The 25238-nt window shown below is 39.4% G+C and overlaps 1 protein-coding gene across 2 annotated transcripts in view; it reads right to left on the bottom strand.

The window, feature by feature from the left end:
- The window catches only part of LOC104601384 (histone deacetylase 9-like), a 60628-nt gene that overhangs the window by 11317 nt on the left and 24073 nt on the right, over nt 1–25238 (bottom strand). For both annotated transcript variants that reach the window (XM_088898187.1, XM_088898186.1), the window contains exons 7-12: nt 12254–12346; nt 12037–12145; nt 11832–11881; nt 11665–11755; nt 3193–3263; nt 2666–2764 (exon numbers count right to left, since the gene is read on the bottom strand). In XM_088898187.1, the coding sequence (XP_088754313.1) occupies nt 2666–2764; nt 3193–3263; nt 11665–11755; nt 11832–11881; nt 12037–12145; nt 12254–12346 (513 nt within the window). The remainder of the gene's footprint in view (nt 1–2665; nt 2765–3192; nt 3264–11664; nt 11756–11831; nt 11882–12036; nt 12146–12253; nt 12347–25238) is intronic.

Genomic DNA, 25238 nt, shown 5'->3' with positions numbered 1-25238 from the left:
GTATTTTGAGAAGGTTTTAAAGCATTTTGGCATGAAAGATGCTAAACCAGTAAGTACTCCTCTTGCAGCACACTTCAGACTTTCAACTAATTTATCACAACAGACAAATGAAGAAGAAAGATATACGTCAGATGTCCCTTATTCCAGTGCAGTTTGGAGTATTATGTATGCTATGGTTTGCACACGACCTGACATTTCACATGTAGTTAGTGTGGTGAGCATATATATGTCATGTCCTAACAATACACATTGGAAGGTAGTGAAGACTATGAAGTGGATTCTCAGATACTTAAAAGGAACATCAGATTCTTGTTTGGAGTTTGGGAGGAGCAATGACAGTTTGATGGGTTATGTTGATTCAAATTATGCTGACAGGAGGAGGTCACTCATAGGTTATGTATTTCCTATTGGCGGTTGTGTTGTTAGTTGAAAAGCTACTTATTGTCTACAGTTGCTTTATCTACTACTAAGGCCGAGTATATAGTAGTAATTGAGTCAGTTAAAGAAGCTATTGGGTTAAGAGGTTTGTTTGGTGAACTCAATTTGGGTCCAAAGGCAACTGTCATCTATTGAGATAGTCAGAGTGTTATTCATCTGACCAAGGATCAAATGTACCATGAGAAGACGAAACACATTGATGTGCAATACCATTTTATTCGTGATGTTGTAGAACAAGGAGATAGCATTGTGAAGAAGATTGGTACTACAGATTCAGATTATAGGTCCAAACCAAATATGAAGAATTGTGTTTGTGATGGAAGCGTAGGGCTTGGGCCGCGGTATGGACCTGATCCATATTCAGATTATAGGTCCAAACCGAATATGAAGAATTGTGTATTTCGGGGGTTTTCTCTCTTGTATACTTAAGTCTTTGTCTTGTGAGAGAAGAGGGAGACATTGGGTGTATTTGGGGTTTAGGGTTTCTGTGAGTGAGGTTGTGAGTGCACAACTCTGTATTTCTTCTCCTGCTGACTACATAGTGGATTTCTGCTCCTCCTTCACCTGTGGACATAGGCTATAAGTCGAACCACGTAAATCTATGTGTTCTCTATGCTTGCTTCTCCTCATCCCTGTTTTACTTTCATTTTGGGTGCCATTCGAAACTGCTTTTCTTGGGTTTTTCCACGATAGGGCAGTGCATGAGCAGGTGGTGAACAGTCTCATCAGACAGCCCACACTGACTACAGCAAGCATTCAATATTACACCCCTCCTAGCTAAGGTATCCCCACTCTGAATCCTTCCTCTCCCAACCAGCCACACAAAGAAAATGAAAGGGTACCTTAGACTTCCACATCCAAGACAAAGCAACGTTATCAAAGGACCCCAGAAGTGTAAAGTAGCATGATTTGATTGACAAAAGAAGTAGAATTGGTTTTAACCTTCACCTCATACAATCTGCCCAGCAAGAAGGAAAGTCAGTTCCCAGTCATTTAAGTTTCTGCAAAACTGGGAGACCAGACCAAATGGCCATTAAACATCTCCACATACCAACTGCTTCCTTAAAACTCTTTTAATCTCATGAATGATAAAGAGAATGAAAATGGTTCTAGGAACCCTTATATAGATGCCTTAAAGTGGTCTTTAGGAACCCTATAATGATTCTAGGGATTATCTCTCCTTTTATTTCTTCTTTTTCTTTTTTACCAGTAAAAATCAAACTTTATCGTTTGTACAAGTAGACAAAAGTGTGCCTAGGAACCCTTACATAGACTTGGGTTGGATCCAGCCACCTAAACCTCTTCACCCTTATTTACAATTTCCACACAGTTTTCTAGGAGAATAAGTCCCCAAAACTCATTTCTTTGCACTCCTTGTCTAGCCAAAATATTGGCTAGCAGACAGACAAGATCCTAAATTGTCATTTTTAACCCAACCAACCATCACCTTGAAGTCTCCTTCTACCACAATAATCCTCTAGTTGAAGATTTCTCAATCTCAATCCTTGCAAGTTGTAATGCTAAAAGTTCAGCCCTTGTAAAGGATTACTCGATCTCAGTTCATTTTCTTATGTCTTTCCAAAGAAGTTTGTTTGGTGCTGTTTGGAGGTGAAATGGAACTAATTGGCAAAAAGAAATTGATTTTTCATTGCAACCAAGTAATGGAATTCCTCTCATTCTCTTTATTTATGGCAAACTCATACTGCTTTTTCTCTCTTAACTGGAGTTTTCAGCCATAAATAACATCTGAAGATGGATAAGTTCATCAGACATCATGATACAATAAACCTCATATAATCCATTTTTTGCAAATAGAGACAAGTATTAATTGTCTCTTTTTTTTTTATTGGGGCGAGGGGTGGCAAGTATAAGACATCAAATTATTCATTGCACCAAGAACCCATCACATTCTTGGGTAAATGCAATGTTCCTAAGTTGATGACAATACCAAGAACCACGAAACATGGCAAGATCAGCCAAACAAGCAATTGGGATGTCTTCCAAAAAATCCATAGTTTTTAACATTAATTAAGGAACATGGCATTTACCTAAGAATGATGCTCTTTAATTCCATACATTTTGTATATGGAGTTTGCTTTTGGTATATCACATTTTGCCAGCCAAAAGATGCAAAAACACCAGGAAATAAAAAAATGATAGAAAAAAAGGAGAATGAAAACACAATAAAGAAATTGAATATTTTCAACCTCGTCATACACAAATTTACCTCTTGCATTTGTACACTTGGAGCATGTTGGATGCAACGTAAATTTTCCAACACTTGCATTTTGATTGTGCCAAGATAGGACTTGCTATTTAAGTTGTCCTGCTCCAACAATAAAAAAAGTAATGAGTTAAGATGTCATTAGCAAACTATCTTAAAAGAAAGTCAATCTCATTGTATCCCAAGTACAAATGTTAACCCCAACTTTTGTACACAATAAAGTCAACAAATTAATTTTCCAAGATTTTTTTAGAGAATTGATTAGGGCACATCCCATTTTTATAGACCAGGCACGTCCCCCGTGAAAACACAAAGAAACCCTTGTTTATATTGATAAAAATCAATAATACATAGGGGTATCATTGTCTTATAAAACATGTATCTTTTGGCTAATCATTAGGGGCATTCCCCTTCATCAATAGTGAGATGTGCCCAAATCTTATTTACCCTCAAACAACAGGTGGAGGGGAGTAAGATTAAAATTGTAAACCATTTCATTCCAATGACTTCATGGGGAAAAAATTGCCTACCATGTTTCCAGTTGGAATCTTCAATGAGTATTCTGGGGCAAAATATTCAATATATGCATTATCTGGTATTTCTGTAAGAAAATAAAAGAAACAAATAGAGTTTTCAGAATATAGTGTATCACAAATAAATTATGTGAAATTCTTCACAAAACACTAACCTGCATGGATTATAAAAATATATTAACTGAAAAGGCCAATATGTCATAGTCTCACTTGAAATGAGAGACAAGCACAGACCACCAGTTACAAGATCCAGAATGGAATGGAAGCTTGGGGTAAAATATGTCATTTGAGATCTTTATTGGTATTGAAAGAAAATTGTTTGATTATGCAATGTAGTCTGCACAATCAACGTCCAAAAAGGCAGAAAGAACATGTGAGATGGAATTTAGAAATGCCCTTAGCAAACTCATGATTGATGCTCCTTAAATAGTGTTAGTCCTTCCCCTTCCATCCCCTCATCCCCTCAAAAGAAAACCACAAATTTGCCCCTGATCATCCCAGCATCCACTGGATCTCCATTGTACTTAAGGTTTTCTACTGATTGCATGGAAGGAGAGAAAATCTAATAAGGCAACCTTTTGAACACATTGACACCCATCTGAATGAGCAGTTCAGATTGCCCAAGAAAGCTTTAGCTTCTCCAATCAGAAATCTAAATAGACAGGTACCGTTCTGGAATCTACATTCTACGATATACTCAGCAAAATGTTAACATATAGGTTGCAGTTTGGATTTCGTCATCTCTAGAATTTATTCAAGTTTCTAGGAAGGTTTGAGGAACAATTGGGGAGATATTGTGGCAGTTTCATCTTGTATCTTGGATGGCTTATTTCATTTCTCCTCCCTAGAAATTCTGTTTTGTTATTTTGTTTGCAGGCGATTCCTTTTTCCTTTTTTAATGAATTTCTTTTCAGGTTTAAAAAAATGACTTGGCTAATGAATTATGTTTTACTATTCCACTTTATCAAGTATCATTACCTCTATAGAATCATCTATTACTACACCTACCAATGTCCTTTTTGACTTGGCTCTTTTATCAACTTGGATGAAATCACTTCTTCTTTGGTCTTCTATGCACATGGCAAAACCATCTTAGTCCACTTCTCCCCATTTTATCACATATTGGGGTTACACACTAGATTCCCACAAATACACCCATTTCTATACCTATTATTTCTACTTTCTAAATATTCATCTCAACATCCTCATCTCCATTAATATTGATTTTATGGATGTGTTTCTTAAAGATTGCCCCACAATTTGTTCCATTCAAAACTACAGGCTTTTTACCCATCTTATAAACTTCCCTTTTAATCTGAACTGTATTCTCTAATCAAACAAAAACCCAGATGTACCTCTCCACTTTATTCATCCCTCCCTAATTCTACAGGCAACATCCTCTTCAATGTCCCCTTGCCATGGATTATGGAAAAAAGGTAATAGAAAATTTGATATCCAATAGTTCCAATGGATAACCACATTATTGGAACTGTTGGTATAAAGTTCTTACATTGAGAAATATGCATGACTTGAAGATGACAATATTGAATAAGTAGTCAAAGACCATTGGCTCACTTCTATGCGAGGTATGGAGTCCAAAGGTTTCTACCAAAAGGATCTCACGATAAAGATAAGAGAAGGCAGAAGAGGAACGATTCTGCTAGTGGGCGAAGCTGTGCCTTGGTTTCAAAGTTTTCTGGATGGAGCAGTCCATGTAAGCTGGTGTGATTCCTGGATTGCTTCATTCAGACAGCCGTGGAGAGAGTATGTTGCAGAGAGAAGGAAAAATGCCAAAGGCTGGTTTGTAACATTGGAGGAAAAGTTCGAGAAAAAGAAGAAGCAAACCATCATCATTCCTGAAGGCGACAAGAGCAGGATGGACTGAGATGGCTAACATACTACATATGAGACTGAGTCGATGACGGTGAAGACACAGGAAGAGAAGGTAGACGGTGGACACAGCAAAAAGGAGGAAATGATTGAAAGAAGGAAGAAGCTGGAAAAGTTGGGTTTAGAAGAGCCAGCTGAAAGTCAAGATAACCCAACGGTGGCATTCACAATATCAGAACCAAAATTTTCAGAGGTAGGGGAGAAAGGAGAATGGGAGAAGAAAGTAATCCTCTTTACGATGAAAGAGGTCAAAAATTGGAAAGGGTTATTAGAGGAGGTGACGAAGAAACTCAGGCTTCACCGGACTGTTATTCTAATACCTTTCAGTGAAAATAAAGCAGTACTAGATGTGGGAGAGGAAACGGTTGAATTTACCATTTCGGAAACAAAGGAAGGAGTCGTGAGAATCGAAAACTGGTGACCAATGGCTAATGAGGTGACCTCTGTCGATGGGAGCTTCAAACTGAAACTGTTGGGCCTACCCTTTCATTTATGGCAAAAATCCATCCTGGAGAAGTTAGTTCGGGCAATGGGGGGTGTTCTCTTGTAGCAGGTTTGAAGCCGGAAGCCGTGTCATGAACACTCCATCTGTGCACAAATGGTTACTGGTACAAGATCTGGGTTCTCTCAGAAGTTGAAGCGTCACAATGGTATGGGAAGGAGAAGCTCGAAGAAGATGATGATGTGGCGAGGTGGGTCACACTTGGCGAGAAGGAGAAGACATATGGACACGTCGACAACATTTCTGGGGAGGAAGCCTTTTCTTGAGAAGAGAAGAAATTTTCTTCGGAAGCTGAAAAGTCAAGTATGGGAAGCCGAGCATCTTTTATGGAAAAGGTTTCAAATAAATTTAATTTTAAAAATAAACGAAACACTGTAGCTGGTCCGTCCTATGCAGAACTGGTCAAATGGGGAACTCGGTCAGACCAAGGGAGGGGCCGATTTAGAGCAGGTTTGGAACACCATACGACCCGATCGGACTAATACTGGGTCGGTCTGGGTCGAACCGCAAGAAGACTATTGGTGTTACTTGCGGTTCATGTGACTCTTTAAGTGGTCACGTGAGTCGGGTATCAAAGGTGGAGTTGGTAGACCTTAGCAAGGGTCTATCTTCTTCCCCACAGGCGCCGAAACCAGCTGCAAGTGTACAGTTCGATGGTGGACAAAACTCATTAAGGCAGAACATGCGATGGCTTCCAATTGTTAAACCTAGAGAAGGCGACCAAGAGAAGAGGGGAGAAGACAAACCAAATCCCACATACTCCAGGAATAGTAGAGAGGAATTTGAAGGAGAAGATGACGGCTAGGTAAGCTGTGATCTATCAGAGGATGACATAGAGACGGATTGGGAAGCAGGGACCCAGACTGATGACTGTAAAGAACAGCTGGAAGACACATTTAGCACAGCTATTCTTTTCGTTCAGAAGGCAGAAGATGTTAACGAAGTGCTGAAACCATCTACAGACAGTCGGATAATTAACGAAGCCGAGTGCCACCTGGATGCAAGGGAGGAAAATCGAACCTCAGGTGAGAAGGATTCAAGCCAGAATTTGAATGAGGGGCAAGGAACTAGCCGGAAGACAGCGGTTAATCACCAGATCTCAAACATGGATATATCAGGTGGGGATGAACGGCAGAGCCTCAGAAGTACTGGCAGGGGTGAATTAAGTCTAGGTTGTGGCCTGCAAAGTCATCCTCTGGTGCTGACTGGTCAAACCCAACCAATTGTTGATTGTCCAATCCTTCTAGACCCAGGTATTGCTGTGTTTTCGGATTTGGTTACTAACGCCCGCTCTGCTCTTGATGTTTGTCTCATTCCAGTCCTGCTTCCTTGCCGAATGGCCCTTGGATTAGAAGCTCATAGAGGTGGTGTTGGTGGGGAGATACAGGAGGGGATGAGAGGGAGCTGAGGATGTGGAACTTAATAATAAATGAGCTGGATAATTTGACTAGGGTGGAATTGGAGCAGGAAGAGGTGGTAGAGAGGAAGAACAGTGAATCCAAAATAGTTGAAGGAAGGGTGGAGCAGGAGAAGGAAAGCAAGAGGCACAGAGAGGACGGACATATACAGACTAAAAAGGGAGATGAAAAAGAGGACTCTCTAGCTTAATTTGTTGAAAAGCTAGGGTGCAAAGTGAAATCTGAATGAGCTGAAAAGGTATTTGGAGATTAAAAATGAAGCTGGAAAAAGGAGGAAAAGAAGGCTAAGTGAAGTTGAGAAGCTGAAATTGGATGTGGAGGGGGATAAAGAATTTAGTGAGAGGAAGGGTGGGGGAAGAAAAGGAGGCTCTTAGGAAAGAAGGTTTAGGACGGGGCAGACTATATTGGAGTAATGAAGATTGTAAGTTGGAATGTGAGAGGCTTGGGGAATGCAAGAAAGAGAATAAAGGAGGTCCTAAGGAAAGAGAACCCAGATATTTTTTTAATCCAGGGATCTAAACTCATGACAATTGATAAAAGGGGGGCTAGAAGTGTGTGGAGAGCAAATGGATTGAGTTGGGTAATGAGTCCATCTTGGGGCTCATCTGGAGGGATAGTCACTTTGTGGAAGGATGAAGTGTTGGAGGGAGTGGAAGAATTAATGGGAAGATTCTCAGTTTCTATCAAATTCAAGCAAGTGACAAATGGGTTTGAATGGGTCTTAACTAATGTCTATGGCCCTACTGGCTACAAGCAAAGGAATGATCTCTGGGATGAGTTGGAAAACATTAGAGGTCTGTGGGATGGGCCTTGGTGTTTAGGAGGGGACTTCAAAGGAGTACTACAAGTATGAGAAAGTTTAATGAGTTTATCAATGCCTTTGAACTCAAGGAACTGAACCTCTCACATTATAATTTCACCTGGTCTAATCTCCAAGTTGATCCAATTTGCTCCAAACTAAACAGATTCTTATTTACCACAGGTTGGGAAGAGCACTGGGGAGATTTGGTGTCAAGGGCCTTGCCAAGAGTTACCTCTGACCATTGGCCAATTATGCTAAGCAAGGCAGATTTTGGAAATAGTGGTCCTTCCCCCTTTAGATTTGAGAATATGTGGCTTCTGCATCCAGATTTTAAAGAAAAAGTGAAGCAGTGGTGGAATGAAATTAACCCGAGGGCAAACTGGGCAGGAATGAAGTTCCACTGGAAACTAAAAGAGCTGAAAGTCAAAATTAAGGAGTGGAATACTCTTCACCTTTGGGAGGATAGAAGAAAGGAAGCAACGGTTGATAAGCCAGATCAAGGAATTAGATGCAAAGGAAGAACAGGGATGTTTTGGGGAAAAGGACAAAGAGGTGAGGTGGGAGTTGAGGAAAAATCTGGAGGATACAATTTTTAAAGAAGAAATTAATTTGAGGCAAAAATCTAGATACCAATGGGTGAAAGAGGGAGAGAGGAATACAAAATTCTTCCATGCTATAGCTAATGGCAGAAGAAAGAAAAACTCCATATCTAAGTTGGTGGTTGATGGTACAATTTAACCCAACAGAATGAGATTGTCGGAGCCATTGCGGAATACTAATCTATATTCAGAAGGCCTCTAAATGAGAGATTAAGGATCGATAGGTTGGATTGGCCTAGGCTCCCCGATGATTTGATTGAGTGGTTGGAAAGAGAGTTTGATTTGGAAGAAATAAGGGAGGTCATTTTCTCTATGGATAGATCTAATGCCCCGGGCCCTGATGGTTTTACAATGGCTTTTTACCAATATTGCTAGGAGATAATTAAGGTTGATATCCAAAGTGTTTTCTCAGAAATCTTTGAAGGAGGGGTGATAAATCCAGGCCTGAACTTGACCTTTATTGCCTTATATCCAAAAAAGGAGGGAGCTTGCCACCCTAAAGAGTTTAGACCCATAAGTTTGGTACATAGCCTCTATAAGATCATTGCTAAGGTGCTATCCCGAAGAATTAGAGAGGTGCTTCCCACAATCATATCCCCTAATCAAGGTGCTGGTATGCAAATTGGATCTGGAAAAGGCTTATGATTTGGTTGATTGGTCCTTATTGCAAGAAGTATGTGAGTCTATTGGTTTTGGGCAGAGGTGGTGCAAGTGGATAAAAGGGTGTATGAAAACGTGCCACTATTCTATACTGGTGAATGGCAAGGTAACAGATCATTTTCCAGCTACTAAGGGTATTAAGCAAGGCAACCCCCTCTCCCCCTTCCTATTTACCTTGATTGCTGAAGTGTTAGGGAGGCTTAATGAGAAAGCAGATGCTAGAAGATTGGTAAATGATTGGAGAGTGGGGAGGGACAGGGTTCCGGTCACTCATTTACAATTTGCTGATGACACAATTCTATTTTGTGGTGGGGAGGAAATTAGGTGGGTTAGTAATTTAAACATGATGATCAAGGTGTTTGAACAAGTGACTAACCTAAAAGTAAACTTTGATAAGAGTTGTGTGATAGGCATTAATACGAGTGTTAGAGAGGTGGAAGAAAGGGCCCAAGTTTTGGGTTGTGAGATTGCTCAATGGCCATTGAAATATTTGGGGCTTCCACTAGGGGATAACCCTACCAAGAGGAGCTTTTGGAACCCAATGATTGATAGATTCACAAAAAGGTTAGCCTCTTGGAAGAAAAACTACCTATCTCTGGGTGGCAGGATAACTCTGATTAAGCCAACCTTGGCAAATCTCCCGATTTACTTTCTGTCTGTGTTTAGAATTCCTAAGGGAGTATGTAGGATTTTGGAGAAATTAATGAGGGATTTCTTACGAGAACCAGGGGAGGAGAAAAGGGACCATAGAGTTAGGTGGGACTTGGTTACAAAAGCCAAAAGTGATGGTGGTCTGGGTGTGGGTAACTTAAAGAAGAAGAATGAAGCTCTTTGGGGAAATGGTTATGGAGATTGAATAAAGAAAGGGAGAATTTGTGGGCTAAAATAATCCTAAGTATTCACGGGCAAGAGGCAGACGGCTGGGACACGGGGATCTCATCTAGGGCTACAAGGGCATCTCCTTGGAAGTCTATTCATGCCATCCTTCCTTCATTTCTTCCTTTTATCAGGTATGATCTTTATTCTAGTATGTTTGTGAGATTCTGGGAACATATTTGGGTGGCAAACATTCCTTTGAAAGAGCAGTTCCCCTCTCTGTTTTCCCTCTCAAGGTTTAAAAATGAGCCTGCTACCTTTCTTACTTTGTCTGATTCCGCAGTTAATTGGAATCTGGGTTTTAGAAGGGCTCTCAGAGATTCTGAATTGGACACCATCTCTAACTTGCTTAAGATTCTGGAGGAGGTAGTTATTAACCCCTCTAGAGTGGACAGTAGGGTGTGGTCTCTTGTTCTGTCGGGTACTTTCTCTTGCTCTTCTTTTTTCAAAAAATTAACACAGTCCAATCTGATCCTTGGTTCTCCTTTCCTGGTCTCAGAAGTTTGGGGTAGACCAATTCCTCCTTGTTGGGAGGCTATCCTAGAAAAGTGTAACACTTGTGACCTACTTCAAAAGAAAAGGCCTAATCGGTGTTTATCCCCACACTGGTGCATCTTATGCAAGAAGAATGGTGAGAGCTATTATCACTTATTAGTTTCTTGCCCCTTTTGTTTCAAAAATCTGGGTTTGGCCTTTCTCTCTTTTTGGTTGCAGATGGCCTCCCCCTCCAAGTGTGCAGGGCTTATTTAGTACTACATCAGTGAGGGGTTTAAAAAAGAGAGGTAAACTCTTGTGGAGATGTGCTAGAGCAGCTGTTTGCTGGAGTGTGTGGGAGGAAATAAATCAAAGAACTTTTCATGAGAAAGAAAAAAGCAAGGAAGCCATCATTGAATTAATATATGTTAGGGTGGTTCATTGGGTCAAGTCTATGAAGATATTTGAAGGCTGTTCAGCAGGAGACATCATTCGAAAGTGGGAAGAAGTGGCTAGGTCTGCTCCCTTGACTTCTTCTCCCAATCCAGCTTGGACTCCACCAGCTTCGGGATACATTAAATTAAACTTTGATGGTAGCAGTGAAGGAAATCCAGGTCCTTCAGGTATAGGTGGAGTGTTTCGGGATGAAGAAGGTCAAATTATTGCCGAGTTCTCAGCACCTATAAGCTGGGGGGATTCATTGAGAGCTGAAATTTTGGCAGCATTGCAAGGGATCAAAAGAGCCAAGCAGTTGAACATCAGAAATTTGTTGGTGGAAGGAGATTCAAGGCTGGCAGTTAACTGGTTGCAGGAGAAAGATTCTATTTTGTGGAAGTTCTCGAATGAAAAAAAAAAAAGAAAATTAACCAGATTACTTGAAACATGCAAATTCAGGTTAAATGGGCCAAGAGGTGTGCCAATTCTTTGGCAGATTTTTTTGCCAAACAAGGGGTGGGAAGAGAAAACCTTTTTTGGGTTGTGTTGTAATATGATCCTTATTGTTAGGGAGGGTTAAGTGATTTTACCTCTCCCTTTATACTGTATCTCTCTTTAATATTTTTAATAAAAGTTACTGTTATTGATCCAAAAAATGGATAACCATATTATATAACATTCAAGAAACTTGAAACAAATCACTCAACACAAATATTAAGAGTAGATACAAAATGCCATAGGCACATTCACTCTATAAATACCATGCAAATCCGAAGAGAATTTGGAAAAATCATATTTCAAGTTTCAACTTACCATTAGGAAGCTCTGTATCTAAAAGAACCCCAGTTTCAACAGCCCAGCAACGAGCCACATTCTCTTTTGTGTATCCTCCGCCTCCAGTAACCTGCAATAAACCAAGGTTCAACACAATATGCTAAATGGATAACTTTATCAAGCAACTGTAGTTGGCATAATCTTACCAATAAAGGCAAATTAAATTTCTTCACAAATCTTACACATTCGGAATGCCCTGTTGGAAAAAAGATTTTTACACCCTCAAAGTGTCAGGATTAGAGATAAATCAATTTCAACAAGTGTAGCAAAGACCAGAAACGTGAAACAAAGCTCAGCACTTCACTCTGAAGTAAATGATAAATAGAGAATAAATTTCACGTAGAGTAGCACCATCAATTGAGAGGTTAAAGCAGCCCAAGCGGTCAGAAGCTAGTGAATCAGCCCCACATTGCAGAACTATTACACCTGGCAGATATGTTTCAACAACCTTGGCAATAATCTACATGGTTGGAGTATATATTGTAAGAAAAATCTACAATTACTTTGTCAAAAACAACCATAACCATGTAAGAAAATAGAACTCAAAATATTCATAATTACAAATTACAGTTTTGAAAAGTCGAGTGAAGCCGGCATCATCTATTCCATCCTTCAGTGGAACATTTATGGAATAATATTTCCCTTCTCTTTCTCCTATTTCCTTCAAAACCAAACCAAAAAACAAAAACAACTAATCAGATATTCTGTTTCAAATAATAGTAAACAAAAACAACCCAACTTTACATTAAACTACAACTGCAAAGTGAACATTGAGACAATTTGTCTTGACGCTAAATTGCTGACTCCATCTTTCAGTACAAGGGATCATTTGGTAACAGCTTAAGTGGCTGAACAGAATGACTTGTTGCATTGCCTTTTAGTGAACAAGTTAAAAAGGAGGTTATGAGATCCTTAATGGCTGAAGCTGAAATTGAATTGGTCACTAGAATTATAGCTTTTGCATGGCTTACAGCATTAGAGAGTATTCTATCTTTGGATCATGTGGAAGGCAGAGATCATCAGCTTCCAAGTATTCGTGTGATGTGTAAGAGAAAGAGGAAAATGTTAGACACTTGTATATTTTTTGAGGAATTAAATAGTTAGACAATTGGTGAGCTCAAGAGCGCTTCTTGTCATTCTCGGTCACAACTTGGTGGAATTAGACATTTATATATTCAATGTAATTGGGAAGAATTTACACAGGATTTCTTCTTTGATATTTTAATAGTTAGAAATCAAGTCCATCTGATGCAAAGACAGTTTTTCTTTGTGGCTGAGGATAGGAAGAGCAAGAAGGCTAAAATTTTATGGAGCATAGTATCATTCACTGTTTGCTGAGTTTTTGTAAGAGAGAACCAGGCGCAACTTGAAGATAAATATTGATCAAGAAGGAATTTGAATACTGATATTGCTACCGGTTGCTGAATACTCTTTATGCTATGTGGTGAACCCAACCACCAATGGAGTGTATATCTAACTTTTCTTTTCTTCTAATAAAAGCTTACTTGTACCATAAAAAATGTGGTCCATCATAGAAATCATTAATTGCTGGAAATTTTATGGAACTTGGAGGCAAGATGGGAAGAGGTGGTACTTATTTGCAAAATTGGTTTTAAAAGGCACACCATCCAATGGAATAAGAGTGTGGCAGTAGGAGCAGGGATTGATGACAAGGGGATTTAAGGACTGAGTACTATGTGTAGAGTATGATAGAATAATTTCAATGGGTGTCTTATGCTCCCAATTGGAAAAAAACTACGGACTGTAGGCATTTGGCACTAATAGAAGAGCAAAAGAGACAAATATGAACATCTTTATGTACTTTTCTATTTTTAGATAGTTGAGGAGTATTTTGATCATTTCATATATTACATATGGTCCAGCCTAATGTCTTGATTTTTCTAGTGATTGTTTATTTTGCATTTAAAATTTCATAAGCATTGGAAGTAGTTTAGGAGTTATCGAGTTTTCTTTCAGCCAAAGTATGGTGGTGGAAATTATGTAATTTCTATTTTTCTTAGTTCAAATGGGGTTGGCTACCTCTATATGTATGTATATTTTGAGTGAATAATGTATGGAATGATATTGGAATGCATTTTATGTACATTATGCTTATGATAAGTAATTCTCATAAACCATAAAATGATACTAGTTCCTGGTCGAATGATTCCAGGTTTTCTATCTCTTCATTCTCTCTATCTTTTCCCCAATTCTGCAAGCAGTCATTACAACCACCAACATCCCACAAATTCTTCATCAAAAGTGTTCCTTCAAATCCCTAAAAACTGAAATTGATCCATGTACATTCTTCTCTAAATTTACCAAAAACCAAAATTTTCCCAATAAGTAATCTTCATCCTTTTGCTCCAAACCATCTCCTGTTGCTTCCATATTTGGACATCCCCATAAGTTTTTTTTTTTTTTTTTGATAAATGAGAATAGTTTTATTAATTCAAATAACAACAATTTTATCCCCATAAGTATTAACGTCCATCCTGCCAAATTTTATCCCAAAACTCCATCTAAAACCCTAGTTTCAGGAAATATGATAGTTTCTTTCATGAAAGACCAAACTGATCGACCTGTAGTCTTTTATATCCTCTGCTTCTTTCTTCTTCAGAATGAAGGTTATGAAGGTTCCTTTCACCGCATTCGCTACATCAGCACTAGAGTGAAACTCAGAAAAATTTGCAATTACATCAAGTTTGATGAAAGACCAACACTTCTTAAATAATTCAATTGGGAAGCCATCTGGGCCAGGAGCTTTGTCCCCAACTAACTCATTTGTAGCATACCAAATTTCCTCTTCTCAGGAGGAGGAGGCTTCAAGGGAAGCACTTTCTTGCTCTGAAATCTGAGAAAAAGTCAAGACTATCCAAGCTTGGCCTCTCCAACACATTTGCTGAAAAGAGGACTTTGTAAAACAGCACTATTGCACCTGAAACTTCCTTGTCTCCTTTGAAGTGAGCTCCCCCAATGTTAATTTGTTTGATAGTGTCAATCCTTCTCTTTGCATTTGCTACCTTGTGGAAGACAGAAGTATTGTTGTCCCCTTCTTTTAACCACTGTACCCTTGACTTTTGTCTCCAAACCATCTCTTCCATGCGAGAAAGGCAACAAACCTCTTCTCTAGCTAAAGACCTTTGCACAGTTTCTTCCCCTGATAACAGGGACTTTTCCTCTTTAAGATCCAGGGCATTAAGATTTTTGATTCACTGTTGCTTCCTCAACATAATACACCCCATCTCCTTTTTACACCAGTCTTTTATTTTCTGTTTAAGAAATCTTAATTTATCCCACAGCACAAAATCAGGCTTACCTTCGAAAACTGCTTCAGGTCACCGTTCCTCTAACTTTTCTATGAAGCAGCAATCCTTGTGGTGCAACCACAAGGTTTGATGTCACTTTGATAGGCATTGAAGCAGCAATCCTTATTTAAACACATAATTTTTGATAATTAACAATACAAAATTTTATTCCTTGTAAAGAAAAGAGCTAACCGCAAGGATCAGACATATACAAAAGCTGCAAGGGTGCTGACCAACATTCAGGTAGAGGAGATTATATCAAAGTAATTACAACTGTGACTCTAGGGGTCATTACTTGGTGTAATGGTAATATCCCGGGCTGCCATGCGCAACAACATAGGTTTGAGTCTGAGAGCGGTCACTTTGTGAAAAAAAAATGTCAAGACCACAGATAGCAGGGACCAGTATTTGGTAGTGACCTTTTTAGTTACAACTATGACCCTCCCAGACAGCCACAAACTAGATCAGAAACAAAGAACCTTGAATTGGCTAAACTGTCAGCAGCAGTATTGGCACTCCTTGGAACCCAGATGAACAAGCTGTTCAGTTGTCTTTCCAACACATTAATCTCTCTTATAATGAATCTGAATGCCCAAGGGACTTCCTTTACTGTTTTTAACCACAAAATGCTAACAGTCTCATTCAATCAATAAATTGCTAAAATTGTTCATTGCAGCTAACTTTAGTCCTTGTAAAACTGCAAGCAACTTAGCCCTCAAAGAATTACCAATACCCACAGTTCCTGAATAGCTTAATATAAATAGGTTTCAAGGCACCAAGGCAAGGCAAGGCGACAGGGGGGCACCTTGTCGCCTAGTCGCCCAGGTGATGGATTTTTTTAAGTAAAAACATGTATCCTAGGGTAGTTCCCTAGGTTCCATAATCATATTTTCTTAATAAATATCCATAATTTTCATAAGAAAAGTATAAACTTCATGTTAAAGTATAGAAAATCAACATATTCATGAGAAGAAAAAGAGGAAAGAAAAGAAAAATGAAAAAAAATAGGGGCTGAACCCCTATTTCTGTTATAGGAAAAGAAGAAAAGAAAAGGTGGAAGAAGAAGAAGGAGAAATTAGTATATAAACACACAAAATTAGTAAAGAAAAAGAGGAAAATGTATTGATTGGACAACATTTTATGTTCTTTCTTACTTATTAGTTCAGGTTTTGAGGTCTTTGAGGGTTCAATACAGCATTTAGCAATGTTTGTGTTGATTAAACCCTAACAAATAAGAAAATAATAAAAAGAAATTAGTATATAAACACACAAAATGAATATTTTAGTTTAAAAATGTCTATTTTATAATTATAACCTCAAAAAATTAAGAATATAAAAGTTTTTAATAACACGCAATAGAAAACTGATTGGCGATTAGGCAAGGTGAACCTCCAAGGGCGCCTTGTCACCTAAGCGCCGCCTTGACAACAATTATTGCCATCCTCATCTCTCACAATACCTCCAATTCCTGACAGAAAGTTGGCCATGTGGAAGGAATATTTATCAAAAGGTGGTTGTTATGCAGGAAAGAAGAAGAGAGGAAGAGAGAATAGAGAGAGAAGAAGAGAGATGAGAGATTTGAGAACCTAAAGTCTTGCTGGCGGTGCCAGCTTTTTGTATATATACTAGGGCGACAGGATATAAAAAATAAGAGAAGAAATTTACAATAGTACCCCTGCGATACTATACTTAGAGAATTAACAACTTTTAACACTCCCTCAAGTTGGGACATAGATGTCAATCATGCCCAACTTGTCACATAAATCATGATCCTATGAGTGGTGTAACCATTTTGTAAAGATGTCTGCAAGTTGATCTTCAGAGCTGACATAAGGAGTACACACTTCCCCTGTGACGACCTTTTCTCTGATAAAGTGGTTGTCGATTTCAATGTGTTTAGTTCTATCATGCAGCACTAGATTAGCAACAATGTTTATGGTTGCTTTGTTATCACAGAATTGGGTCATAGGTCCGTCAACTGGAAAACCCAACTCACTCAACAAATTTTTTAGCCACATAATTTCAGCCACTCCATGAGACATTGCCCGATATTCAGCTTCAGCACTAGATCTAGCTACCACATTCTGCTTTTTGCTTTTCCAGGTAACTAGATTACCTCCTATAAAGGTACAGTAGCCACTAGTTAACTTCCTGTCATTCAGGGATCCTGCCCAATCTGCACCAGTATACACTTCAACTTTCAAATGTCCATATTTTGAAACAACAAACCTGCACCTGGGAACTTCTTAAGATATCTGAGAACTCTTTCTACTGCTTCAAGATGGGTAGTCTTAGGGGCATGCATGAACCGGCTAAGAACACCCACTGCATAAGCTATGTCTGGTCGAGTCATACAAAGATATAACAATCTTCCTACAAGTCTCTGGAACTGTTTCACATCCTTGATGGGTTCACATTGACAGTCACCTAGTTTGTGGTTAGGATCAATAGAGGAATCAACTGGCTTCACTCCCAATTTTCCTGTATCCTAGAGTAGATATAGGACATACTTTCTTTGGGAAATGAAGATACCCTTTTGTGAGCGGGCCACTTCAATCCCAAAGAAGTACCTTGGAGGACCTAGATCCTTCACTTCAAACGTAACAAGAAAATTCTTCAACTTTTGAATTTCATCCTTTCAATCACCAGTGATAACTATATCATCAACATATACTATCAGTGCTACAATTTTTCCTTCCCCTCTTTCCACAAACAATGTGTAATCAGATTGACACTACTTGTATCCTCTTTGTTGTACTGCTACATGAAACCTACTGAACCATGCCCTTGGTGATTGTTTCAGCCCATATAATGATTTCTTTAATCTGCACACTTTTTGTTCATTACCTTGAGCCCAAAAACCAGGGGTTGTACCATGTATACTTCCTCTTCAAGGTCACCATTCAAAAAGGCATTCTTGATGTCAAGCTGAAGAAGATCCCAGTCAAGATTAGTAGCAAGGGAGAAAATGACTCTAATGGAGTTCATCTTAGCAACTGGTGCAAAAGTTTCTGCATAATTTACTCCACACACTTGTGTAAACCCCTTTGCCACTAAACAAGCTTTATACCGCTCAACGGTACCATCAGCCTTGTGTTTAATCATGAAAACCCATTTACATCCAACTGGATCCTTCCCTTCAAGAAGATCTACTAGTTCCCATGTGCCATTTTTATGTAACGCAATAATTTCTTCATTCATAGCATCTGTCCATTCAGGTACCGAAAGAGCTTCTGCCACATTCTCAGGGACAGGAAGACTGTCAATGAAAGAGAAAAAGGCCTGAAAGGAGGGTGAAATGTTTTCATAGGAGACAAAGTGGGAAATGGGGTGTTCAGTGGTGCAAGATCTAACACCTTTCCGGTGAGTAATAGGAAGGTCAAGGTCATTAGCAACAGAAGTATCAATAGCAATAGGGTCAAGAACATCAACAGGAACCAAGGTACCTAAATGGGTTGGTTTCTGTATGTCTGGTATTAAATTATTTTTTGAAGGTCTCCAATCTATTTTTTTCTTACTGTTGAACTATTTGAAGTAAAATGGAGAATTGGAATACCGAGATGAAATTTACCGGTACTGTAGGACTGGGTGTTGGAGGTAGTAGTGATATTTTTTGGTATGGGATCATTACTACAGTAAAACTTGATGGTACAAATTATTTGGAGTGGACACAATCAGCTAAGATGGCTATTGGTGCCCGTGGAAAATTAGGGTATCTCACTAAGGAGGAAAATAAACCTGATACAGACTCTTCCCGATGGATGCAAGAGAATTACATGGTAATGTCCTGGCTCTGTAATTCTATGTTACATCATATTGCAAAAAAAATTCTATGAGTTAATATTGCTAAGGAGATTTGGTGCAAGATCTAACTCAAAAACCCTATGCTCTCAGAAGCAAAATGAAGCCAGAGCCTATCAGTTAAGAAATCAGGTGATATGTATAAAACAGGGAGAAAAACCTCTTGTTGTGTATTTCTCCATGCTGAAAACCCTATGGCAGGAAATAGATTACTTAGAAACTGTGGTATGGGAAAATGTAAATAATGCAGCAACTTATCACAGACAGGTAGAGAGGCATAGGGTTTTTGAGTTCTTGGCAAGGCTGAACCCTGAATTTGACATTGCTAGGCAGCATATTCTTTCTAGGGAGGGTGTGACACTCTCTCAGGCCTATGCTTTTGTCTTTGGAGAGGAGAGTAGGAGGAATGTAATGTTGAGACAACAAAACCTAAGCCGAATGGAGACAGGGGGAGTAGTGAGACTAGAAGGGAAGATAAGAAGGACTTGGTGTGTGATTATTGCAAGAAGCCTAAGCATACCAAGGACACTTGTTGGAAGCTTCATCCAAATCTTATGCCTGCTCGGATAAGAAACAGGAAGGGAAATGCAAATGTAGGCACTACAACAGACTCTTCAGCCCCTCTCTCCCAAACTGATTGGGAATCCATAGCGGTAGCAGCAGTGAGAACAGAATTGGAAAGGTTTGGACAGCTTATGAGTAAGAAAGATTCACCCAACTCTAGCCTTCCAGATGGACAATAGAATGCAAGAGCCAACTACACCACTTCCTTTGCACATACAGGTAGTTAATATGCAACTGCAAATCTTGCATCCACTTCAGGTAAGGAGGGACCTCCCTGGATTATAGACTCAAGAGCATCTAAGCATATGACTAATGCCCCTACAATTTTCAGTTCCTATCAGTTGTGCTCTGGTAGAGACAGAGTCTCTACAGCAGATGGTTCACATATGCCCATTGCTGGGAAGGGGACAGTTAGAGTGACCAACGATATAACTTTGTCTTTTGTTTTACATGTCCCTATACTTCATACCAACCTACTGTCTGTTAGTTCTTTGACAAAAAATTTGAATTGTTCTGTGACCTTTCTTCCTGGTAATTGTGTTTTGCATGATATGGAGCCAAAGAAGATGATTGGGATGGTCGTGAGGTGAATGGAGTCTACCTTCTGGATGAGATTCCGAGACATCAGGGTCATCATGTTAGCAGCAACAATAGTAGGGGGTCAGAGTCAGTGAACCAAATTATGCTTTGAAACAATCGCTTGGGACATCTTTCTTTTAGTTCTTTGAAATGTCTTTTCCCAAAGTTGTTTGAGCCTGTTCAATTATCTACTTTGGAGTGTGAGAGTTGTCAGTTAGGAAAGCATTGTAGACAGTCTTTTAAACCAAGTAATAAAAGAAGTACTTCTACTTTTAATATTGTTCACACTGATGTATGGGGGCCATATCAAATCCCTTCCATGGGAGGATTCCGTTACTTTCTCTTGTTTGTGGATGATTATACACGATATTCTTGGATATATTTGATGAAATCACGTGATGAGATTCCTAACTTAGTATGACAATTCCACCAGATGGTTCTCACACAATTTGGAGTGAGAACTAAGGCTTTTAGATCAAATAATGCCAGAGAGTACTTTGAGAAGGACCTAACCACGTATCTCTAAGAACATGGTGTAGTTCATCAAAGCGGTTGTGCATATACACCGCAACAGAATGGAGTTGCTAAGAGGAAAAACAGACACATTGTGGAGGTGGCAAGGAGTCTTATGGTTTCCTGTGCAGTTCTAGGGAGATGCAGTTCTTACAGTCGTACATGTGATTAACCATGTTCCTTCATGGACTTTGGGGTTTAAGGTGCCATTTAGCCTCCTTTTTTCCAGATGGAGAGATATTTCATATACCTCTGAGGGTTTTTGGTTGTGTTTCTTTTGTTCACATTCTTGGCCCTCATCGCAAGAAGTTGGATCCTAAGGCCAAGAAATGTGTTTTTCTTGGGTATGCTCAGAACCAAAAGGGGTATTGCTATTATGACCCAATGTCAAGGAGCAGATTTGTCACTATGGATGTTACCTTTTTTGAATCCACATTCTTCTTCTCAAGTGGTTCTCCTCAAAGGGGGAGTTTTGGGGAGGAGAACTCACAATTTGTTCATCTTCCTGTTTTTGTGGTGCCTCCATCAGTTCAGCCACCACCTGCACCATCAGTTCAGCCAACACCTACACCTCCAGTTTCATTACCTGAGCCACTATGGGCAGCCTCACAGCATTATCAGTGCCAACAAATGATGGTTGACTCCACATATCCTCGACCCACACCACTCTCTGTCAGTCCTTCTGAAACTCCAGATTCAGCAGATATAGTTCCAGGTATTCCTCTTGAGCCGGAGCCTGTTATGTTTTCTGATGATAATTTTTTGTCCCTAACACCATTGTTGCATCTAATCCCACTGACCTTGATCTTCCCATTGCAGTACGTAAAGGGAAGAGAAAGTGTACAGCCCACTGCATTTCACACCATCTTTCCTACAGTGCCTTATCGCCCTCCTACCGTGCTTTTCTTTCTTCCCTGGATTCTGTGTCTACACCTAGGAATGTTACTGAGGCTCTCTCCAAACCTGAGTGAAAAACAGCCATGCAAGATGAGATGGATGCTTTGGTCAAAAACCAAACTTGGGAAATAGTTAATCTCCCCCCAGACAAGGAGACAGTCGGATGTCGATGGGTATTCACAGTGAAGTATACGGCCGATGGCAAGATAGAGAGGTACAAGGCAAGGTTGGTAGCAAAAGGGTATACTCAGACCTATGGTGTTGATTATTTGAAAACCTTTGCACCAGTAGCTAAGATGAGTTCAGTTCGTATCCTTTTATCTCAAGCATCCACCTATTCATGGCCCTTGTTCCAGCTTGATGTCAAAAATGCTTTCCTCAATGGTGACTTATAGGAAGAGGTATATATGGACATTCCAGCAAACTTTTATAAAAATGTTGGTAAAGGAAAGGTGTGCAGACTTAGAAAATCTTTGTATGGGCTGAAGAAGTCACCTAGGGCTTGGTTTGATAGTTCAGAGGGGCACTCATCCGTTTTGGATACATACAGACACTGTCCTGATCACACCCTCTTTGTGAAGAGGAGAGATGCTTTGGTGTCAATTCTGATTGTGTATGTGGATGATATAGTGGTGACAGAAAATGATCTGAAGGAGATTGATGATCTCAAAAAATCATTGCAACAAGAATTTGAGATCAAAGATCTTGGTGAGCTCAAGTACTTCTTAGGGATTGAAGTTTTAAGATCCAAGCATGGGATATTCATTTCACAGAGAAAGTATGTACTTGACCTACTGCGAGAGACTGGGAAGCTGGGACCAAACCAGCAGACACTCCTATTGATCCAAATCACAGAATTAATGGTGTGGATGGTGAGTTGGTAAAGGATGTGGGGAGATATCAAAGAATGGTGGGCTGACTACTGTATTTGTGTATGACACGACCAAATATTTCTTATGCTGTCAGTGTTGTGAGTCAGTACATGCATGCACCTCGGGTTCAGCACTGGGAAGCTATTGAGAGAATACTTGCATATTTGAAAAAGCACCCTGGTAGAGCCATTCTTTTCTCAAATCATGAGAATCTGAAGCTAGAATCCTATACAGATACAGACTGGGCATGATGCTTAGATGACAGGAGGCCTACATCAGGAGTGTGTACCTTTGTAGGTGGAAACTTGATCTCCTAAAAGAGTAAGAAGCAAACGGTTGTGGCAAGGTCAAGTGTAGAGGTTGAGTATAGATCCATGGCTCATGGTGTCTCAAAACTTCTTTGGGTTAGACCTCTTTTGATTGAGATTGGGGTGAAAGCAGAGGAACCTATGATGTTATACTGTGACAATCAGGCTGCAATCAATATTGCCCACAATCCAATTCAGCATGATAGGACAAAACACATTGAAGTTGATGGACACTTTATAAGAGAAAGGGTAATAACCGGAGAAGTTTGTTTGCCTTGTGTCTCTTCAGAGTTTTAACTAACTGATGTTCTCACTAAAGGGGTGGCAAGGAACAAGATTGAACATGACCTACGCAAGTTGGAAATGTGTGACATTTACTCCCAACTCGAAAGGGAGTGTTGAAGATTAATTAGTTTTATGATGTTTTTCAGAGTAGATGTTTTATGTTAGTTGTTAGATAGGAGGTGGGGACCACAGTAGTTATGTGAGTCCAAATTTTATTATGTTTTTTGAGTGTTATATATGTTGTTTTATGTTTTGCCGCCCTATAAGGGCATAGTTGTCTTTGTACTGTTCTATTACTTTAGTATAAATAATAAGTGAAGGGGGGCGGCCAAATTATTGCTCTCTTTTCTTTCAACTTATCTTCTTCTCCTTCTCTCTTCAAGAAACTACTTTCTTTCATATTTTTTAATTCAGCAGATTTCTACCAACATGATTGGCCTTTGGGACGACAAAAGAAAACACGAAAGGGAGGAGGATCAAGAAGACGAGGGAGCTAAACCAGTTTCTCCTCATTCCTATACTCCCCCTGAGGAAAAACAAGGAAGAAAGGCTCACCCTCAAAGAAGGAGACATCCATATAAACATAAAATTTCCGAGAAACAAGATCAAAGCACCAGTACCCCTTCTGAGTGAAAGAGTACCCCAAGAAGATGCAAGGAATAGCACAAATATCTAATTTTCCAAGAGTGGGTGACAGATTTTGAACAAAACAACGACAACTTAACACATGAGGAATGAAAAGAAGGGGAGCCTTAGGAAAAAGAAGCTAATGGGGCTTTGCACTCTAAGCAACGAGAGGGCATACGGTTGATGAGATAGGTAGCACAAAGGACAGCCTCAAGCCAAAAACGTTTTGGGACACTCATATGAATTAGTAACCCCAAGCCACTTCAAGGTGTCGGTTCTTTCTTTCAGCAACACCATTTTGTTGTGGTATTCGGGCACAAGAGCTATAGTGAAGTGAACCACGCAAAGCAAAAAACTTCGTGAGATCACTATGAAAATATCTTTGGCATTATCCGATTGAAAATTTTGGATTTCAGTTTGAAATTGGGTGAAGATCATCCGCTGAAAAAATCTTGAATAATTTTGGGTACTTAATCCCTAGTTCACATGGGATATACCCATGTATATCTAGAATAATCATCGATAATGGTAATAAAATACTTGTAGCCACTCTCAGATGGTAAAGTAACAGGGCCCCAAACATCATAATGAACAATGTGGAAAGGAAATTCATATTTATTTTTCTTTGAAGAAAAATGAGTTCTACACTGCTTACTCAATTAACAATTTTGACAAGTAAATTTTGGCACTGATACTGACTTAAACAACTCTGGAAACACAATTTTTAAAGACTCAAAAGATAAATGACCAAGACGACTATGCCATAAGTAGACCTGACTCTTACAAGACTGGCTCTTAGACTCTGTAACTTAAAGAGCAACCTTATTCTCCAGCATGTAAAGTCTATCCACCATACATCCTGTATCAATCGTCCACCCCGAGGCCAGATCCTGAATCACACGGTAAGAAGGGAAAAAGGTCATTGTTCACTGAGCAGTTTAAGGAATTAGTAATACTACTAACAAAGAACAAATTAATGGGAAATTTCGGGACATGTAAAACATTAGAGAAGGTAAGGCCAAAGGAAAGAGAAATGGTTCCTTGACCAGCTATGGTAGAGTATGATCCATCAACTAGTCTCACCTTGTCTCTTCCAAAAAGGAGGTGATAGGTTTGAAAGTAAGAGGACTTACCAGTCATGTGTTTAGACGCTCCAAAATCAATGATTCAAGGAGTGTCAAGGGTATGAGATGCTACATGGAAAGCTATGACAGAGTTATCTAATGTAGACGCAAATGAAGTTGAGGAAGGAGCATCCATATAACGAATTGCTCTACCATAGAGCTCTAAATGGTCACAGAAGGAATTAATAATATCCTCCCTTGGATCAGATCCAGAGGAGTGTGTCTGAGTCACAGTAGTAATAGGGGACTGATTCTCCTAAGTAGCCATATTTTCCATAGTGTGCTTTCTTGTACCTTGCTATCTTGACTTTTTACTCAGCTCTAAACCTTGCTTCTTACTCAAATCTTAAGCCCATTTCAGCTTCCCATGAAGATCCCAACATGTATCTCAGGTGTGTCGGGATTTCTGGCAATGAGTACACCATAGTTTGTCTTTGTCATCCACCTTTTTTTGAAAATCCCCCTTCTTAATGGTATTTCGCCCACCAGTAGTAACACTCCCTTTCGTTGCCAACACAATTGCATCCCCTCTAGAATTGTTCAGCAAATTTCTTCTACTTTCTTCTGATTGTGCTAGAGCATAAACTTCCTAGACGGATGGAAGATCCTTGCTACCAAGGATCTGGACTCTGATAGATTCATATGCAGGATTCAAGCCATGTAGGAAAGCAAACA

This window comes from Nelumbo nucifera, chromosome 2 (genome assembly GCF_055504915.1).
Source record: "Nelumbo nucifera cultivar China Antique chromosome 2, China Antique-T2T, whole genome shotgun sequence".
In the NCBI taxonomy this organism is placed as follows: domain Eukaryota; kingdom Viridiplantae; phylum Streptophyta; class Magnoliopsida; order Proteales; family Nelumbonaceae; genus Nelumbo; species Nelumbo nucifera.
The sequence above is the reverse complement of the archived record's forward strand: the minus strand, read 5'-3'. Positions and strand labels throughout refer to the sequence as shown.